Source organism: Opisthocomus hoazin, chromosome 32, assembly GCF_030867145.1.
Source record: "Opisthocomus hoazin isolate bOpiHoa1 chromosome 32, bOpiHoa1.hap1, whole genome shotgun sequence".
NCBI lineage: Eukaryota > Metazoa > Chordata > Aves > Opisthocomiformes > Opisthocomidae > Opisthocomus > Opisthocomus hoazin.
Window position 1 is genome coordinate 1,933,432 of NC_134445.1, and position 18,826 is coordinate 1,952,257.

The window sequence follows — 18,826 nt, forward strand, 5'->3', positions numbered from 1 at the left end:
AACGGCCTCTGTCGTCTGGGGAGAGGGGGAGCGGGGGGTACCCACAGCCCCCCCCCCAGCTCAGGCATCCCCCAAGCATCCCCCCCAGCTCAGGGATCCCCACAGCCACCCCCTTCCCAGCTCAGGGGTCCCCCAAGCATCCCCCCCAGCTCAGGGATCCCCACAGCCCCTCTGGGGTCCCCCCAGCCCCCCCGCAGCCCCCCCAGCCCCCCAGGGTCCCCCAGCTCACCACAGCCCCCCCCGCAGCCCCCTCACCCCACACAGGCTGCGGACCAGGAGGTCTCTATCAAACGTGAGTCGTTTATTCTGGAACGCGACACGCGGGGTCCTACAGCTCTGGGGACATCGACAGGCAACGGCGAGGGGGGGGGCCAGCGCGCCCCCCCACCCCCCCCCCCCCGTCAGACCTTCTTAAAAATGAGATTGGTCCTAAAAATATAGAAAGAAATAAATTTAAATTCACAAAACCTGTACATTTATCAAAAAGTCACTCAACGACACGGCTGGTTATAGAAAAGGCGGTCGGGGGGCTGGGGGGGGGGCCCAGCCGGGGGGGGCCGCGATGCTCCCGCAGCCCCCGGCCAGGGACACTGGGGCTGGGGGGGGGCAAAGCGAGACGGCCCCGACCCCCCACCCCCGGGCCCGGGGGGGGGGGGCTGCGGGCGCCAGCCGTGGGGGGGTGGGGGGCAGAGGGGTGTCAAACCGGGGGGGTGGGGGGGCAACTCCAACTGAACGAACACGAGAACGATGCGGAGACTCCCGAAAACTTTCCCACGACGGAAAAAAAACCCCTGACGGCGGGGGACCGAGGCACGGCCCCCCCCGCAACGAGAACCCTTCCTGCGCAGCCGCCTCCACGCCGGCCGCAGCAACACAACACGAGAGTTTCTGAGGTCACCTGCTAGAAACAAGGCTACTTCGGGGGGGCGGGGGCCGCGGCCCCTCCTGCCCAGGTAGGTGAGTTGTTTTCAGTGCTCTGTGGGGCCAGGGGGGACACGCCCGGGGCCCCCCCAGCCCCGCCAAACCCCCAGAGCGAGTACCCGTAATATCCTGGCCGGGGGGGCTGGGGGGGCCCCGTCCCCCTCCCTGGCTGCCCACTGCGTGGGGGGGGCCCGGGGACGGGCGGGGACCCCCACCAGCCAGGGGGGACCCCCCCACCCGTGCGACCCCTCCTGACCCGGCGGGAGTCTGGGGGCCAAACGCCCGCCTGAGGCTTCAAGTCTGTGCTGGGGGGAGCAGGGGCTGGGCCCCCCCGGGCCTGCAGTAGCGTCCCTGAGGGACCCCCGGGGGGGCGGCCGGGACCCCAGCCCTGGGGTCCTCGGGGGGGGGGGGGGGGCTCTTCCTGAGACGTGGAGGCAGGGAAAGGGGCTGCGGGCCCCCCCCCCCCCCCCAGTTTGGTCCCTGGAGCCAGGTGGGGAGGGGCCGGCGCCTGCCCCGGCCACGGGCAGGGGGTCTGAGGGCAGTGGGGGCTGCACCGGGGCCCCCCCTCCCCGTAAAGTGTCTGCGCGGGTGGGGGGGTCCCGGCCGGGGCGGGGGCAGCAGGCGGGGGGGCTAAGTCCACTTTACTGGCCGTTAACGCATGGCGCCGCGGCGCGGGAGCGCTCGGACACATTCACTACGAACTATTGCTATTATTAAATATTCCCGGCGGGGGTGGGGGGGCAGGGGGCTGCTTCTCTTCTGAATCAGAAAATAAAATTTAAAAGAAAGAAAGAAAAAAAACACCTCTTTTTTTTTTCTTTTTGGCTTACACAGTCTGTGAGTTTGTGGTGCTGGGGGGTGGGGGGGTCCGGGCAGCGGGAAGGGGCCGAGGGTGCCCGCACGGGGCGGGGGCCCGTTCGCGCCGGCCGGGGGGGCCCCGCGCGGGATCAGCAGGCAGCGAGATCGGCTCCAGGGGAGTCCTTTGGGGGGGCACGGGGCCCCCGCCCCGCTCAGGGCGGGGTCGGAGCGCGTTTTCCCTGATAAAACTCCTCCCACCGGCTCTCGAAGAACTGGCGCATGGCGTGGCCGGCCTGGCCCACCGCCGAGTCGTCCTCGTTGAAGGTCCGGCAGTTGTCGAACACCAGCATGGCGTCGGCCGCAAACTCCTCCGAGCTCGAGTACCTGCGGGCGGGAGGGAGGGCGGTGGGTGGTGGGCAGGACCCCCGGCCCCTGAGGGACCCCCCCGTTCCCCGTGGGACCCCCGCTCACCCGCCCCGCAGCAGCCGCGCGCGCATGGTGGCGAAGTCCATGGGGTTCTTGATGATCCTGCGGTAGCCGGGGACCAGGCGGGGATTGACGGGCTCCAGGAAGGGCCACGCGTCTTCATGCGACTCCATCTCCATCAGGATGATCCTGGGGGGGACGCGGCGGGGTCAGGGGGAGCCCCCGGGACGCAGCGCTGCCCCCCCCCACGCCCCCTAGCCCCACTCACTCGCAGAAGGTCAGGTCGCTGGGCTGGCCCCGCAGCGTCGCAGCCCTCCGCTTGGTGGGGGACAGCCCCTTGTCCGCGTAGCGGGGCAGCCCCTCGTGGCGGCGCGAGGCCGGCCGGCGCCGCGGGCTCCCCTCCTCCTCTGCGAGGGTCCCCCCGAAGAGACGCCCCCGCTTCCGCTTCTTGCCTCGCCGGGGCGAGACGGGGTCCCGGTACTCCCCTGCCTGCGGGGAGGGGATGGGGGTCAGCACCAGCCCCCGGCGCCGGTGGGGTGGGGGCTGCCCCGGGACCCACCCGGGAGACGCAGACAGAGCAGAACCAGTCGCCCTCGGGCACCTCCGTCATCTTGGGCCGGTGGCAGTAGAGGTGGCAGCCGCGGTCGCAGCCGTCACACAGCAGCAAGTGCTCGTCATCGTCCCCGCGCCGGCACACCAGGCAGGTCTGCGGGGAGGGGGGCTCAGCGGCGGGGGGGTCCCCGCCACCCTGGGGTGCCCGGCCCCGGCTCTGGCCCTCCCACTCGGCGGCACGACGCGGCGCGGGCGCTCACCACTCTGTTGACCGACTTCTCCCAGGCGATGGACTTCTCCAGCTGGTAGATGCAGAGCGAGACCTGGGCTGCGCTGCGGCACCGCTCCAGCGTCTGCCGCCACGTCCGGACGCGCGGCGTGATCTCGTAGGCTCTGCGGCAGGGAGACGGCGCTCAGCTGGAGCCGGCCGCGTGCCGGCAGCGCGGTGGGGCGCGGCGCGGGGCTCACATCTCGGTGGGGCCCAGGGTCAGCTCCTCGGGGTGGCTCAGCACGGCCTTCTCCACCACCACCTCGTGCAGCGGCCACAGCGGCTCCTTCAGGTAGCGCCGCTCCACGTTCTGCTCCAGCGCCGCCAGCCGCAGCACCGCCAGGTCCAGCGGGTTGGTGCGCTCCCGGCGCAGCGGCAGCCCGTCCCGCCGGCTCCGGACCGTGATGTCCTCCAGGGGCTCCACCTTGTGCTCGCAGTACTGGAGGTCGTCCCGCGTGGAGTCGGGGCTGGGGCACGTCCAGCCCTGGGGGAGAAGAGGGGCTTGGGGCAGGCGCCCGGCTGCGGCCACCGCAGCGCAGCACCCTGCCGCGGCGGCGCGCGTCCCGGCACCTACGCGGATCTGCAGGTCTGCCATCAGCACGCGCTGCTCCAGCTCCTCCACCCACTGCAGCACCGCGAGGTCAGCCTCGTAGGCTCTCTCCATCACCGACCACCGCGCCACGGCTTCCGGAGACACGGCGGCGCCGGCTGCCTCGGGGCGCCGCTGGAAGATGGGGTCTGGGGGCGCGAGGGTTGGGCTCAGCGGGGCTCGGCCGCAGCCCCCCGCCCCGGCGGCGCGGGAGCCCTTACCGGTGGCGGCGCGCAGGCAGACCTCCCGCAGGAACTCCCGGTGCTTGGTGAGGTGCTTGTGCAGCACCTTCTCCCGGATGCCACGCGGGTGCAGCGCGTGAGCCACCGCCTCCAGCTCCTCGGGGTGCTGCAGCCACCACCAGCCACTGCGCATCTCTGCGAGGCGACGCCGCCACGCTCAGCAACGCTGCCGCGCTCCATGCCGCCGCGCTCAGCACCGCGCCGGGGGCACCCGCGCTCCCTCCCCGGGGGTCCCGCAGCGGCTGGGCTCTCACCGGGGGGAATGGGCTGCTCTGTCTGCTGGGTCAAGTACTTCTGCTCGATCTGCTTGAAGAACTTGGTGGGTGGCCGCCCTCGGCGCTTGGGCTGCCCTGGCAGGTCCTGGAGCTTCTCCAGGCTGCTCCGGCTCCGGGGACAGGCGCCATGGGCCCTGGCACCAGTGTGCACCGGCGTGGACGCGAGCAGGGGAGCCGCGGGGTCGTCCGTGGGGAGCCCGTTCAGCTGGGGGGGACGGGGGGCCTGAGCAGGGCCCGGCCTGCACCCGCTCCTCGGCTCCCTGCAGCCCCTGACCCTGCAGCCCCCCGGCCCCGCAGTCCCTGACCCCCCGACCCCGCAGCCCCCCGACCCCCCTGCCCCGTGGCTGTTCCACTTCTCACAGGCTCAGCCCGGAGGGTTGGGGCAGCCAGACCGGGCTCCCGGCGTGCCGCCACCAGGACAGCATCCCCCAGCCCCAGGGGGTCCCACCCCGCTCCCCCCGCCCTGGCCGGGCCCCAGCGCGTACCTGCCTGGCTGAGGCCTTGGGCAGCTCGTCACAGGGCTGACCCCGGGGCTGCGGGGCGGCTCGCGGCCAGGGCTCGGCAGAAGAGGTAGCGAGGGGGGCTCGGTCGTCATAGGGCGTCCGGGGCAGCAGGTTGAACCAGGGCCCCCGCTTCTCTGCGGCCTCTGCGGCACTGTCCTCCTCCTCCTCCACGGGGTCCGACGGGGCCTCGGGTGGTGGGAGCCCCGCGTCCCCCTTGCCGGGGCTGCTGTCGGGGGTGAGGACGGAGTCCCTGAGCAGGGACGCCTGCGTCTGGCTCAGCCAGGAGAGGAAGGCGGACTGGCTGAGGTCGTGCTGGCTCTGCCCCAGCGGCTCCGGCTCCTCCAGGGCCCCGTTGACCGGGGGGGGTCTGGGCCCGCAGCGCGGCGGCGGCTCCTCTCTGCTCTTCCGGGGGCGGCCGCGGGCGCGTGGGGCCGCGCAGTTCGTCCGGCTGAGAACGGGCACGTCCACCGGCTCCTCCTTCACCGGGGACAGGGGGGGGGGACGCCTTCTGCTCCGGGGGCTCCTGGGGTGCCGGCTCGGCCACTGCCGGGGCAGGCGGAGGGGGTGAGATGCGGGTCCTCCCCAGGCTGGGCGACCCCTCCCGGGGGCCCCTCCCCGCTCACCCTCGGTGCCCTCCACGAAGATGCCGCCCAGGTGGGGCAGGACCCAGTACCGGCGCCTGTACCGGTCCTGGCCCAGAGAAGCCGCCCGCAGCGTCTGCGAGGAGTGGAGCAGCTTCTTGCGGAAGAACATCTGCCTCTGCGGGGAGAGCGGAGGGCGGTGAGGGGCCCCGCCGCCCCGCAGCCGAGCCCCCCGCCGCCGCCGCCCGCTCACCTTGGCCAGCTTCTCGATCTGCCTCTCCAGCTCCGGGACGCTGGACGCAGACGTGTCCACCTGGGGAGGGGACGGCACCTGTCAGGGAACCACGGCCAGGGGGGAAGAGACCCCAAGGGTGTGTCCCCCCCTCTGCCCCCCTGCCCGCTCCCCACGGACCCTGCGGCCGCCCCACCTCCTCCTCCCGGCGGTATTTCCGTCCGCGGCTCTCCTCCTCCTCCTCCATCTCCAGCCCTGTCTCCTCGGTCAGGCGGGAGCTGCGCCGGCGCCGGCCATCCTCCAGCCCCGTGATCTCGGCCTCGGGCCGACCCGTCTTCTTGGCCAGGGCGACCTTCAGCCTGCCGAGACGCAGCCGAGGCATCCGCCGCCCGCCCCGAGCACACCCCGCTCCCGGGCCGCCCCAGCGCACGGCCGCACCGCAGCACCAGCAACGCCGCCCTGAGACCCCCGGCCCCGGGGGACACCGGCAGCCCCCCACCCACCTGCGCAGCCGGCCCTCGATGATCCACTTGCTCTTCCTGTAGTTGGACATGTTCTCCAGCGTCTTGTCGATCTCGCTGTGGGGAGACGGGGCTGGCTGCGGCGTGCGGCTCCACGCCGGACGCCGAGATGCCCACGCTGCCCGCGCCGTGCCCGCAGGCAGGAGGGGCCGGGATCAGAGCCCCCCGCCCGCGCTCACCTGATGATGAGGGCACTGCTGTTCAGCTCGTTCACCAGGAAGGCCAGGATGGCGGCTTTCTTCTCCGGGGGCAGTGCCTGGAAGGGCTTGGTCCGCAGCGCGTTGCACAGGTCCTCGCCCGCCGCGTGCGCCGTCAGGAAGCAGCGCAGGATCTCGGAGACGGTGTCGCGGTTCAGGCTGATCTCTGACACCTTCTCCCCCAGGATCTTCAGGGACTGGGCAGAGCAGAGAGGAGGTTGGGGAGAGCCCTCCTGCCCCACGGGGGTTTGCCAGGCGGGGAAGAAACAAGGAAGGGAGGACTCCCGCACCCCGCGGACGGGAAAACCAGGGCCAGGAACCTGAGCCTGGGCAGGAGCGAGCCCCAGGGTGCCCCAGGCAGGGCTCCAGGCCCCGCAGTGGGACGGATGCGGGAGCGCCCCAAGGGTGGCCAGGGGCCGGGAACCGGCTGGGCGCAGGAGGCTGCAGCCAGAGCAGCACCCCCAAAACCTGGGCTCCCCTGTCCTGAGCCCGCAGCAGCCCCAAGGGGGCTGGGGCCGGGCTGGGGAAGGGGCCAGGGTTGGGGAAGGGGCGGGGGGCTGGCTCACCTGGCAGTAGGGTGGCAGCCCGGGGTCGTAGAGCGCAGCCTGCAGCAGCCGCACCAGCAGGTCCTGCACCTCGCCCGCGCCGGCGCCCACCCCCAGCAGCCCCTCCTGCAGCGTGCACAGGCTGGGCACGTCCTTGGCCGGGTCGAAGCCCAGGACCTTGCCGTAGCTCTGGAGGAACTCCACAACCGTCAGGCAGTTGGAGAAAGCGCGGCTGGGCAGGATTAGGCCCGGGATGCGAGAGAAGGCTGGCAGGGGCTGCAGGGAAGGAGGGGGGTGGTCGGGGCTGGTGAGGCTCCGGGCAGGCTGCCGGCCCCCCGGCTCGCTGAGCCAAGCCCCCCATGCCCCAGCCGACCTGGTGGTCACCCAGACACATGTCTTCCGTGGGCTTCTTCATCTCCTCCAGGATGAGCTGCTGCCGCCGCCGCTCCTCCACGCGCCGCTGGGCCAGCGGCCCCTTGTCCGCCTTTCGAGCCCCTTTCCCCTTCTTCTCCTTGGGCCGCGCCTTCTCCTTGCCCTTCTCCGGTTTGCCCTTCTCCTTGGCCTGAGGACAGACCCCGGGGCGCGTGGGGAGAGCGGCTCCGTCTCCTGCCCCTTCCCGGCCCCCTCGCACCCTGCAGACTCACCTTGCACTTCTTCTTGGTCTCCTTCGCTCTGGGGGCTTTGGCGTCCTGCTTCTGCTTGTTCTTGGCCTGGAGGGGAGACCACCAGCTCAGGGACCTGGTGGCCCTCCCGCACCAGGGAAGCCCCTGCGCCAGACCCGGGGGGGCCCAGCACCACCCCGAGCCCCACGCAGCCGCTCTTACCTTCCGTCTCATTTTCTTCTTGATTTTGCTCATTTTCAGCTTGTCCTCATCGCTGAGCACCTCTGCGAGAGCAGAGCGGGAGGGTGGCGACGGGCCGGCCGCCGGGCTCCCACCAGAGCCGGGCTCCAGGGGCTGCAGCAGCTGCCCCGAGCTGGCGGGGCCACGGAGGGGGTACCTTGGGCTTCCAGCCTCTTCAGCAGCCGCGCGTCCGTCTTGCTCAGCAAGTCAACCATTTTGACCTTGGGAGGCCGGCCCCGGCCGCGCTTCGCAGCCGGCGGCTCCTTGGGCTTGGCCTTCTCGGCGTTGCGGGGTCGCCCGCGCTTGCCCGTGATGGCCTGGATGCGCGAGGGGATCTCCTCGGGGCTCAGCTTCACCCACTGCAGACCCTGCGGCGCAAACCCGGGTCACCTCCTGCTGCAGGGGGGGGGGCCGGGGCGGCTCTGCTGCCCCCAGACCCACCTCCGGCGTCTCCCGCTCCTCGTAGAAGTCTCCGACTGGCATGCGGGGGCTGAAGCTGAAGTGCTCGCGCCGGACATCCTGCACCACATTCCTGCTCAGGTACTGAGGGGAGGAGGAGGAGGAGGAGGAAGAGGAAGGTCGTGAGGGGGGCTCAGTGCTTGGACCTGCAGCTCCCAGCAGCATCTATCTGCTGCAGCCAGGGCCTCTGGCAGCGTCAGGGGGGCCGCGGCAGAGCGCCCTGGGGACCGTACCTTGATCACCTCTGGGAACTGCTTCATCCTCTTCCCGCAGGGCCCGTAGTACCAGGTCTCGCCCTGCCAGCGATGGTTCCCCTGCTTGATCCGCACCTCCCGCCTCCACCTGCAACAGGGACCTTCAGCCGGGGCCGGGGGCCGCGGGGCAGGCGGGGGGTCGGCGCCACGTACCCGTGCTGCAGGGGCAAGCGCACCTCCTCCTGCGTGGCGATGCGCCGGCGCGGGACGTCACCTGCAGAGAGGGGACGGGACGCTGGGCTGGGGCGCTGGCGGGAGGGGGCACCCGTGGGGGGCTCGGCCCCACCTGCTGCCGAGGTGCTTGGCGGGGCGGCCTCCTCGCTCTCTCCTTCCGGCACGGCCGAAGTTTCCGGACCGCTGTCAGCGGCCTCTTCCTCCTCCTCCTCCTCTGCAGACGGGGCCGGGGACTCGGGCTCCAGCCGTGGGTCGAGCTCCAGTGACGCCGACTCCTCCGGCTCTGCGTGGCTGCTGCCGTCCAGGTCGATGCTGCCATCTGCGGAGCCACGGTCAGGGACGTCACCGCCGAGCGCGGCCGCCGTCCTGCTCTGCTCACGCCACACGCCAGCCATGCCGGGGGGCCGTGGCCGCACATCCCCCCGTGCTGGGGCCGCACCCATCACCGTGGGGTCCCTGCCAGCGCCGGCCGCAGCCCCTGGCACAGCACCGGCTCCCGCGGGGTCCCTGCCTGCTCGGACCCGAGGTGCTGCGGCAGCGCGAGGCCGTGGCGCAGGACTCACCGTGCAGGGTGTGCGGGGAGCCGGGGCCGGCGAGCAGCGGGGCGGGCGGGGGGCTGGTGGGCAGCAGGCCGAAGGGACTGGCGGCATGGAGGGGGGGCAGGTCGGGGGGCTCCTCCAGGGCGGCCTTGTCGCCCACCAGCTGCGCTGCGTCCATCGCGTAGAGCTCCACGGCACCGGGGCCTGGGGGAGCGGCGGGCGGTGGGGGGCAGGCCTGGGGTGCGGGCTGGGGGGGGGGGGGGGCAGTGGGCTCGGGGACCCCATCCCCACCCTGGCAGCGCGGGGATTACAGCCCCGCTCCCCACTAGGATGCGTGAGACAAAATGGCCGTGGCGGTGGCTCGAGCACCCGGGACCAGCCCACACCGGGGAAGGGCTCGGACCAGGGGAGAGCCCGGCGACGCCACCCGACCCCCTGCCCGGAGCCCCCCGGCCCCACCACCCCCCTGCCCCGTACCTCCAGCCAGCGGCCCGAAGGGCTCCAGCGCGGCATCACCGAGGAGGTGGGCGTCCTCCAGGCGCGGGGCGAGGGGCGAGGCGCCAGGGGCAGCCCCGGGGTAGCCGCACATCTTCACCTCTGCCGGGAACAACCGGCCGCAGACGGGCCCTGCGGCAGCGGGACGCGGCGTGACCCAGCCTGGGACGAGCGGCTGCCACGCCCCGCACCGGGACATCGCCCGGGATGAGCAGCTGCCGCACCACGCACCGGGACGGGTGGCTGCCGGGACCCCCCAGAACCCAGCCCTCCCATGGCGCGCAGCCGGAATGCCGCTGTGCCGGCGGTGCCACCGTGGGCTGTGCCCGGCTGCCTTAACGAGATCCCGACAGCAACTCCGCGCTGCGGCAGGCCAAACCCCGGCCAGGATGCGGGGCGCACGACACCAACGCCACCATCCCGGCCCGGGATCCGGCACCCGGCTGCTGGCCGCCCACCCGGAGCTCTGCCCATGCCGGCAGCACTGGGCTCCTACCTGGCTGTGCCTCCTCCAGCTCCATGCTGCCCACCAGCCCACCCCCGTTCTCCGCGATGGCGGGGGGGATCTCTTTGGCTGCGGCATCGGCGTCTCCCTCGCCGGCGCCCGGCTCCTCTGCCGGGCCCGATGGCAGCGAGAAGGGCTGGGTGCCGGCGCCCAGCATGGGCGAGGGCTGGGCGGCCGCGTAGAAGCCGGCCGGCCCATTCTGCATCAGGTCGAAGCTCTGGTCGTGAAAGGAGTCGTACAGCTCCTGCGAGTCGAAGTTCAGCCCCATGGGGCCGGGGGTGCCGTTGCCCCAGAACTCCAGCCCAGCCCCCCGCAGATTGGTGCCATGGCCCGGGGACGGTGGCTGGGACCCCCCGGCAACGCCGTTGAGCGGGAACTGCGCAAGGGCGGGGAGCGGGGCGGCGGGGGGGCTGCCGTCCTTGAGGGCGCCGGGTGGGAAGGGCGCGTAGTCCCAGAGGCAGTCGTAGGCGCGGACCGGCGGCGTGCCGGCGTGTGGCGAGCTGGGGGGGAAGGTCCCTGAAGTACTGGCGTGAGATACAGTAGAGAAGCCATTGACATTCATGCCCCCGTTCAGACCTGCCAGGGAGCCGGAGCAGAGAGCCGGGTCAGCGGCGCTGCGGGGCCTCCGACACCCCCTCGCGCGGAGCCGGCCTGGGTGAGAGGGGCTGAGGATGGCCGGACGATCCGTCCCGGCAGCCATCGAGTCCCTGCCCCAGGACAGAGCCAGGCAGTCGCAGCCCTGGGCACGGGTCCCCGCTCGGCGAAACCCGCCCTGCCGTGGGGCTTCACCGGCGTCGCCCGAGAGCCGCAGGACGCCGGGGCTTAGCTGATCGCCCGGCCGGGCTGCACCAGATCAGCTGACCGGCCAGATCCAGGCAGAGACCCCGCTCCGGCACGGCCGCGTTTCTAGGCCAAGGTGTGGGCACGCGTCAGAGCCCCGGCACAGCCCCACACGTGGGGAGCGGCCGTGGCCCCCGACGCCGCAGCCCCTCCGTCCCCGGGCTGGGCTGTGCCGCTCTGCGGGGTCACTTACTTTTCCCTTGCGGGGGGAAGGCGAGCGGGGGGCCGTGGGCGAAGGCGCTGTCCCCTGAGGCAGGCGTGGGTTTCGGTCCTGAGGCAGCGGGTGCGGAGGGAAGGCCGGTGAAGTTAAGATGGTTGTTTGTTTCCATTTCTGTGGAGGGGAGCAGAGGCAGCGCGGTCACTTGCCGGCGGGGCACGGGGCTGCCAGTGCGGCAAGCGCCCGGCCCTGCCGCCCGCACCGGGGCCCGCGGCGAGGGTGGGGATGCCCCGCTGCCGCCGCAGCAGCCTGGGGATGCGCCAGGCCCCAGCCCGGGCAGGGCGAGTCCTGACCCGACGGGAGCTCGACAGAAACGTGGGGGGCTGGGGAGGGGGTGCGGAGCCACGGTGAATGCCCCGGGACCGCGGAGCCCCTCGCCGGGCCCCCGCGCAGCCGAGACGACACTGCCTCTGCCGCGAGCTGGCCCGGGCCTGGAGCCGGCACCAGTGTGAACGCGGCTCGGCACCGCGCCCCAGCATCCCCGGGGACGGCCATCACCGCGCGCCCCGGCTCGCCACCCACCCGTGCTTCTTCCGCGCCCGGCTCAAGCGCAGGCTCCCGGCCGCGGGGGCCGATTCCCAGCAGAGCACCGGCCCCCCCCGATCGGCTCCGTGACACTGCGGGGCCCGGCACAGCCCGGCACTCCCCGAGGAACGCTGCGCTCCCGGCACAGAGACGCTTCTGCGGTAACAGCCGGTGCCCCCGCCACGACCCCCCCGGCAGAGGGGAGCTGAGCCCCGTCCCCCCCAGGCGCAGCTCCAGGGACAGCCGCAGCAGCCACCCGAGGCAGGATCCAGGCCGGCCTCATGCCACAGCCGGGAGCGAGCTGGAGCCCTGGCGCTGGCTCTGCACAGCCCAGGTACGGGCAAGCGCTGCCGGTGACCTTCAGCGCCCGGGAGGAGGAGTGCTCCCTCCAAACCCGCGCCGCGAGGCGCGCTCCCGGCGGGGGCTCGCTGCAGGATGGGACCCTGTGGTGCCACCGGCGCGGCTGGCAGTGGCCCACGGGGTGCTGGCACGTGGGGCGAGGAGCAGGCGGTGCAGGGGAGCCGAGCCCAGCAGGCGAGACGGGAGCCGCGGTGCTGGGGGTCCCGCGGGGACGCCCCACGGGGCTGCCGTGACCCGCATCCCCCATCCTGCCGCACGCGCCGGACCCGTCGTCGGCCAAGGCGGCCCAGGCTCTGCCGACCTCTCCAGAAGGGCCGATGCCGCCGCTCGCTCGGCAGACATGGCACTTCAGCAGCATCCCGCGGCGCGGCCTGTGTCGAAACCCGGGCGGGGATTTCATCATGCCCGCGCCCGCCGGTGCCCAGGCAGGGCCATGGCCACCGTGCAGTCTCCCGGCCGGGGCCACCGGTGATTCATCCGCCAGAGAAACCCGTATGGGCGGTGACGTGGCTGCCGCATGCACGTCGCTCCGGCTGCCCCGGGGTGGCCCCGAGCCACCCCCCCTTACCCCCCCGCGCCTGCCCCTGCCCCAACCCCAGCCCAGAGCCCCGGGTGGGTGCGGGGCACCCAGCCGCGGGGCGGCGGAGAAAGGAAAAACCCTTCCTGGCTGTACCCGGTGCGTGATGCACCGGCTGGGAACGCCGCCACGGCGGCCGGAGGTGGGAGCAGCCGCACCGGGCCGTGCCGGAGCCGGGCAGGTGGCAGCCGCAGGCCAGACTGGGCCGGACTGGGAGTGCGCCAGGCCCGGGGAGGGGGCCGGGAGAGAGGCACCGCGGCGCCGAGGGGAGAGGCCGGGAAGGTGGGAATCCACTGCGGCGGGGGCAGAGCGGAGACCAGCTGGGGGTCCGGGACCCCGCCGCAGCAGCACCGGCTGCGGGGAGCGGCTGCCCGAGAGCAGGGGCTGCGGCACGGCCGCACGTGGCGACTTGCCCTTGCTCCGGGGATGAGCGGGGCCCAGCCCTGGCGTGGGGACACCCCGGGCCCCAGGGGTGCCGGAGCTGCCCGCGGCATCGCCGGGAGCGCAGCCAGCGCTGGGCGCGGTGCGGGCAGAGGCCGTCACCTCCCGCCCAGGCTGGGGCTGCTGCCGGCTGCGGCCCCGCTCCCCCCGCTGCCGGGCAGCACGTGACCGCGCGGAGCCGCAAACTGGGCCACGGCGTGAAACTGGAGCCGGCCGCAAGCGGGCGAGGCGAGGAGGGTGAGGGCCGCGACGCGGCCGCACGGGGATGCGCCGGCGGCAGGACAGGAGTCTCGGGCCCGGTGGCACCGGCAGGGTCTCACCGGCAGCGACGTGGTGGGTGCGCGGGGCTGAGCTCCCACCGAGATGGCAGCACCCGCTGCCCCGGCATCACCGCCCGAACGCGGCGCTGGCACCCACCGGCCCGTGGCGCGGGGACTGTGGGCAGGGGCCGGGCACTCGGTCCCAGACCCCCGACCCTGGGGGTCTGCAGGCGCCCGGCCCCAGCCTGCAGCCCCGGAGCCCCGGCAGCGACCGCCCGGTACCAAAGGACGTTTCAAAAACAACGCGACGCGACGCGACGCCCGGCTGCCATTTCCCGGCCGCTTCCTGCGGGGGGGGAAGGACGGACACGGACAGACGGACACGGGCTCGGGTCCCCCCCTGCCCAGGTCCCCCCGGCAAGGACACCACCCCCTCGCCCCCCCGCCCGGTCTCGCGGGGAAGGGGGTCGCGCCCCGCCCCCACCCGCCGCTGCAGGGGTCCCGGGCCGGGAGGGGGCGGCGGAACGGGGGGGGAGGGGGGGGGGCAGTGCGGAGCGGGGGTGCGGGGGGGGGAGAGATGGCTCCCTCCTGGCCCCAGACGGGAAAGCGGGGGGAGCCGCAGCCGCCCCCGAGGACGGGGTCCCCGAGCCGGGCCCGGACGCGTCACCGGGTGGGGAGCGGGGGAGTGCCGGGTGCGGGTAAGAGTGGGGGGGCGGGGGGTGTCCTCGCCGGGGGCCGGGGTGCGGAGGGAGGGGGGGGTCTCACCGATCGGGACCGGGGGGGTTGGTCTCTCTGGGGCCGCCCCCGGCCCCCCGCGCCAGGCCCGCCCTGCCGCTCCCCCCACCCCCGCCGTTAACGGCCGCCGCGGCCCGTTACCCCCCGCCCGACGCGACCCCGCACCTGGCAGGCGGCGGCGCGGGCCCGGCGGGGCCCCGGGCCCGGCTCAGGCGGCGCCGGGCGGGAGGCGGCTCCGCATGGCGCGACCCCTCCGGGCGGGCCGGGCCGGGCCGGGCCGAGCGCACCGGGCCCGCGGAGCCGAGCGAGCTGGGCAGGAAGCGCCTCGCGCCGCCGGGCGGTCCCGGCCCCGCCCCCCGCGCGCACGTCACCGCCGCCGCGATGGCGTCACCGCGAGCGGCGCCGCGCGTCAGCGGGGGCGGGCCGCGCGCCCACGTGGGAGGGGATCCCCGCCCCCGGCGGGGTCAGGGCGGGGGGAATCCCCGCGCGGGGCCGCCCACCCCCCCCCTCCCTCCCCGTCCCGCAGCCCCGGGCCCGGCCCGACCCCCCCGGGCGCTCCCGGCTCGGCGCGGGGACCCCCCCGCGCTGCCCCGGCCCCCGGGATCCCCGGTGACGTCACGCGCTGCGCAGGGCCCGGGGGAGCCTCCGGGTACCGGGGCGGCGGCGGCGGGGGGGGGGGGGCCGTCTCCCGCGCGCTGCCTACCCGGGGCTCCGGGCCCGCTGCGGTGCCGGTGCGGGTCCCGGTGCGGTGCCGGTGCCGCAGGTGCTCCCGGCCCCGCGTGATGTCACCGCCCGCCACCGCCCCCTCCGCCGCGCGGGACGCGCCGCCATTTAAAGGGACCGCGGCCTTCAAACGCGGGGCAGGGGCCGGCGGCACCCCCGCACTGGGCCCGCGCGCGCCCCCCGGCCGCAGCCGTGGCGGGACCCCGGCGGAGCGGCCCGGCCCGGCCCCCGCGGGGGTCTCGGTGCCCCGGGCGCGGCGGGCAGGTGCGGCCCCCCGGGACCCCGCGGACAAAGCCGCAGCGGCCGGGAAATGGCGGAGCGGGGGGGGGGGGGGGCGAAACCACACGGGGAGCTACAACGGAACCGGCGCCCGCCCCCCGCCAGCCCCGCCCCTCCCAGCTCCCGGAGACCCCCCCGGGCCGAGCCTGCCTCAAGCCCCGCCCGTCCCCGTGCCCCCCCCCCCCCGCCGCACCACGAAGCCCCGGGGGCTCCGCGCCCCCCCCCCCCCCCGCCGCAGCACGCGGGCCCCGCCGTGTTTTCACCGCTGTTTTATTGGAAACGTTAAATACGGGGGGGGGGGGGGCGGCCGGGGCGGCGGGGCCGGGCCCCTCAGGCGTGCTCCTCCGCCAGCTTCTCGGCCTTGGCCACGGCCTCCTCGATGGGCCCCACCATGTAGAAGGCCTGCTCGGGGAGGTGGTCGTAGTCACCTGGGGGGAGACGCTGCGTTAGAGGGGGAGCTGGGTGCAGAGCGCAGCCCGGCCCGGGCCCCCCCCTCGCCCCCCGGGCCCCTCACCCGCCAGGATCTGCCTGAAGCCCTTGATGGTCTCCTTCAGCGGCACCAGCTTGCCCACATGCCCGGTGAAGACCTCGGCCACCTGGAAGGGCTGCGAGAGGAAGCGCTGGATCTTGCGCGCCCGCGCCACTGTCAGCTTGTCCTCCTCCGACAGCTCGTCCATGCCCAGGATGGCGATGATGTCCTGCAGTGACTTGTAGTCCTGCAGGCAGGGCGGGGGTCAGCGGCCGGGCCCCCAGCCCCCCCAGCCCCGGGGTCTGCCCCCCACCCCCACCTGCAGGATCTTCTGCACGCCGCGGGCCACGTCGTAGTGCTCGGGGCCCACGATGTTGGGGTCCATGATGCGGGAGGTGGAGTCCAGCGGGTCCACGGCCGGGTAGATGCCCAGCTCGGCGATGGCGCGCGACAGCACCGTGGTGGCATCCAGGTGGGCGAAGGTGGTGGCAGGGGCTGGGTCGGTCAGGTCGTCGGCTGGCACGTAGATGGCCTGCGCAGGCGGGAGGGGACGGTGGGCCCGAGCCCGGCGCCGCGGCGTCACCAGCACCGCGGGGCCAGCGCCCACGCTCACCTGCACCGAGGTGATGGAGCCCTTGCGCGTGGTGGTGATGCGCTCCTGCATGGTGCCCATGTCGGTGGCCAGCGTGGGCTGGTAGCCCACGGCGGAGGGGATCCTGCCCAGCAGGGCCGACACCTGCGCGGGAACGGCACCCGTGAGGGGACGTGCGGGGCGGGGGCTGTGGGCACCCCCTGCAGAGCACAGCCCGGCCGGCCCCGGCGGCGAGTGCAGACCTCGGAGCCGGCCTGGGTGAAGCGGAAGATGTTGTCGATGAAGAGCAGCACGTCCTGGCCCTCCTGGTCCCGGAAGTACTCGGCCACCGTCAGCCCCGTGAGCGCGACTCTGGCGCGGGCGCCTGGGGGCTCGTTCATCTGCCCGTAGACCAGGGCGACCTGCGGGCAGGACCAGGGCATCGGCACCGGCACCCCGGCGTGGCCGGGACCCCAGCCGGCCCCCATGGCAGACCCCGCGCACCTTGGACGTGGCGTCTTTCAGGTTGATGACCCCGGACTCGATCATCTCGTGGTACAAGTCGTTGCCCTCACGGGTTCGCTCCCCGACACCGGCGAACACCGAGTAACCGCCGTGGGCTTTCGCCACGTTGTTGATCAGCTCCATGATCAGCACCGTCTTGCCAACGCCAGCACCCCCAAACAAACCTGGGAGGGAAGGGAATCCCGCTCGACCCCAAGCCCCCGCAGCTGCCCCCGCGCTGCCCTCGCCCCTTTCCTCCTCAGATGGATAAGCGTTGCTTCAGCAAGCTCAGGAGAACGAAAGTCAAACGGTTGCTCATCAGCGAAGGAAACGGCTGCAGCAGGAGGGGTCCTGCGCCCTCGGGGGCACGGTGCGAGCCCCCGGCGCTGCTCAGCGGGGCTGGCAGGCTGCCCCCTCCCCAGACACCCCGCTCCTCTGGGGCCAGCGTACCGATCTTGCCGCCCTTGGCGTAGGGAGCCAGCAGGTCCACCACCTTGATCCCCGTCACCAGGATCTCCTGCTCAACGCTCATCTCCACAAACTCGGGGGCTTCGGCGTGGATAGCAGCAAACCTGCAGCGAGAGGGGGAGGGGCGCTGAGCAGCCGCACCAAGCCCCGAGCCCAGGCTCCTGGCACCCCCGACCGTGCACGTCTGCCCCTCCAGCGCCTGTGCCCCCACCTCGAGCCCCCACAATGCCCATCTCGGCACTCACTGCTTAGTCGTGATGGGGCCCCTCTCGTCGATGGGCTCCCCGATGACGTTCATGATCCTGCCCAGGGTCTCAGGGCCGACGGGGATGCGGATGGGCGCGCCGGAGTCCAGCACCTTCTGTCCTCTCACCAGGCCTTCCGTCCCGTCCATGGCGATCGTGCGCACCGTGTTCTCCCCTGCCAAGGCCCAAGGACAGCGTCAGGGCAGTGCCCTCGAGCCGACCCTGGGGACAGCTGCTGGTGGCTTCCCCAGGCCCTGCCAAGGGAACGGTTTTTGGCAGGGGGGGCTGAGAGCAGCAGCAGCACCCAGCAACCGAACCGCAGAGAGAAAAACCGAGCCTGGGCCACGCTCAGACTGCAGCCCCGCAGGCCACAGCCCTCTGGCAGCCATTTTCCTCCTCCTCAGATTGAAATCCATGGCTTCAGCAAGCTCAGGAGAACGAAAGTCATCTCGACTCATCACCGCAGGAGGACCCCTCCCCGTGCCGCAGCCCGCGCTGCGGCAGACTCTCACCCAGGTGCTGAGCCACCTCCAGCACCAGCCGCGTCTCCCGGCCCTGCACCTCGAGGGCGTTCAGGATGGGGGGCAGCCCCTCGTCGAACTGCACGTCCACCACCGCCCCGATGACAGCCACGATGCGGCCGGGGCTGGAGCTGGCCTTGGCGGCAGGGGCTGGCTGGGCCGCATAGTCCCGGCCTGGGGGAGAGCAGCGAGTCAAGGTCGGACGGGAAGGGGCAGCTCCGGGCTCCCGCCCACGCCGGGGTGCGGGGCTGGGGCTCCCCCGGGACCCCCGTGCCCCCAGAACCCCGGCCATTGCGCCCGGGACCCCCCTCCAGTGCAGCCGGGACCCCCAGGACCCCCCCCAGTTAGACCGGGAGCCCCAAGACCACTCCCCGTTAGACCGGGACTCCCAGGACCACTCCCCGTTGCACTCAGCAGCCCCGGGCCCCCCCCCGCTGCACCCAGGACCCCCGGGACCCCCCCGCCGTTGCACCCGGGAGCCTCTGCAGCCCTCGACCCACCCCAGACCCCCGCACCTCCTCGCTGCACCGGGACCCCCCGCAGCCCCACCCCGCCCCGGTGGCGCGGGTCGTCCCCTCGCCCTGTCCGCGTGGCGCAGCCCGGCCCACCCCGTCCCGCCACCAGGGCCCCGACCGCAGCCCCCGCCCGGGCAGGCCTCAAGGTGACCCCGCGGCCTCCCCGCACTCACGCGCCCCGGCGGCGGCGGGGCCTGCCCCGCGGCTGAGGAGCAGCGGCAGGAGGTCGCGGCCCGGCCCGGCCCCGCGGCTCAGCACCGGGCGGGCGGCGGCTGCGGCGGCCGAGCAGCGACCCGCGAGCCCCAACATGGCGGCGCCGACTGAGTCCCGCGCCCGGCCCGCCGCACACGGCCCCTGCGGGGCGGGACCGCAGGGTGCGTCACCCGCCGCCGCGCGCGCCCATTGGGCGCCGCGCCCTCCGTATTAGTGCTCCCATTGGCCGGACTTGCCTCGGCGCCCCTTTTCCGCCCCCTCGCGATTAGGCCGGGGCTCTATCCGTCAAGGAAGCCCACCAATTGATAGCGCGGGACCGGTGGGGAAAGGGCGGGGCCCAACCGAGCGGCGCCGGAAGCCGCGGCGCACGTGCCCGCGGTTGTCCTTGGGCCGCGCCCTCCCGGTGCCCCCCCCCCCCCCCCCCCCGGCGGGCGCAGCACCGGGG

General features: G+C 73.9%; 2 protein-coding genes and 2 non-coding genes across 4 annotated transcripts; all 4 read right to left on the reverse strand.

Annotated features, from left to right (window-relative positions):
* Positions 1 to 1,355: 1,355 nt before the first annotated feature.
* Positions 1,356 to 14,118, reverse strand: BAZ2A (bromodomain adjacent to zinc finger domain 2A). Its single transcript, XM_075445784.1, is given in 30 exon segments — positions 1,356 to 2,103; positions 2,191 to 2,334; positions 2,414 to 2,634; positions 2,705 to 2,851; positions 2,958 to 3,090; positions 3,166 to 3,449; positions 3,540 to 3,703; positions 3,776 to 3,931; positions 4,051 to 4,276; positions 4,557 to 5,072; positions 5,074 to 5,117; positions 5,198 to 5,333; positions 5,409 to 5,468; positions 5,584 to 5,746; positions 5,891 to 5,965; positions 6,088 to 6,302; positions 6,672 to 6,926; positions 7,024 to 7,212; positions 7,295 to 7,360; positions 7,475 to 7,536; positions 7,650 to 7,860; positions 7,934 to 8,035; positions 8,185 to 8,293; positions 8,359 to 8,419; positions 8,492 to 8,698; positions 8,943 to 9,122; positions 9,396 to 9,515; positions 9,910 to 10,494; positions 10,952 to 11,089; positions 14,039 to 14,118. Coding segments are annotated over 29 exon segments (5,139 nt in total). The 5' UTR covers positions 11,088 to 11,089; positions 14,039 to 14,118; the 3' UTR covers positions 1,356 to 1,931.
* A 1,011-nt stretch (positions 14,119 to 15,129) lies between these two features.
* On the reverse strand, positions 15,130 to 18,492 carry ATP5F1B (ATP synthase F1 subunit beta). The gene is made up of 10 exons (XM_075445785.1): positions 18,342 to 18,492; positions 17,645 to 17,827; positions 17,133 to 17,307; positions 16,870 to 16,991; positions 16,420 to 16,604; positions 16,179 to 16,337; positions 15,958 to 16,080; positions 15,664 to 15,876; positions 15,390 to 15,591; positions 15,130 to 15,303 (listed from the first exon to the last, which is right to left on the reverse strand). The coding sequence occupies exons 1-10, from the start codon at positions 18,475 to 18,477 to the stop codon at positions 15,206 to 15,208; spliced, it is 1,596 nt and encodes a 531-aa protein (XP_075301900.1). The 5' UTR covers positions 18,478 to 18,492; the 3' UTR covers positions 15,130 to 15,205.
* On the reverse strand, positions 16,674 to 16,747 carry LOC142365213 (small nucleolar RNA SNORD59). Its single transcript, XR_012766400.1, has one exon. It is a non-coding gene; the product is annotated as a small nucleolar RNA SNORD59 (small nucleolar RNA).
* On the reverse strand, positions 17,528 to 17,599 carry LOC142365214 (small nucleolar RNA SNORD59). Its single transcript, XR_012766401.1, has one exon. It is a non-coding gene; the product is annotated as a small nucleolar RNA SNORD59 (small nucleolar RNA).
* Positions 18,493 to 18,826: the final 334 nt, after the last annotated feature.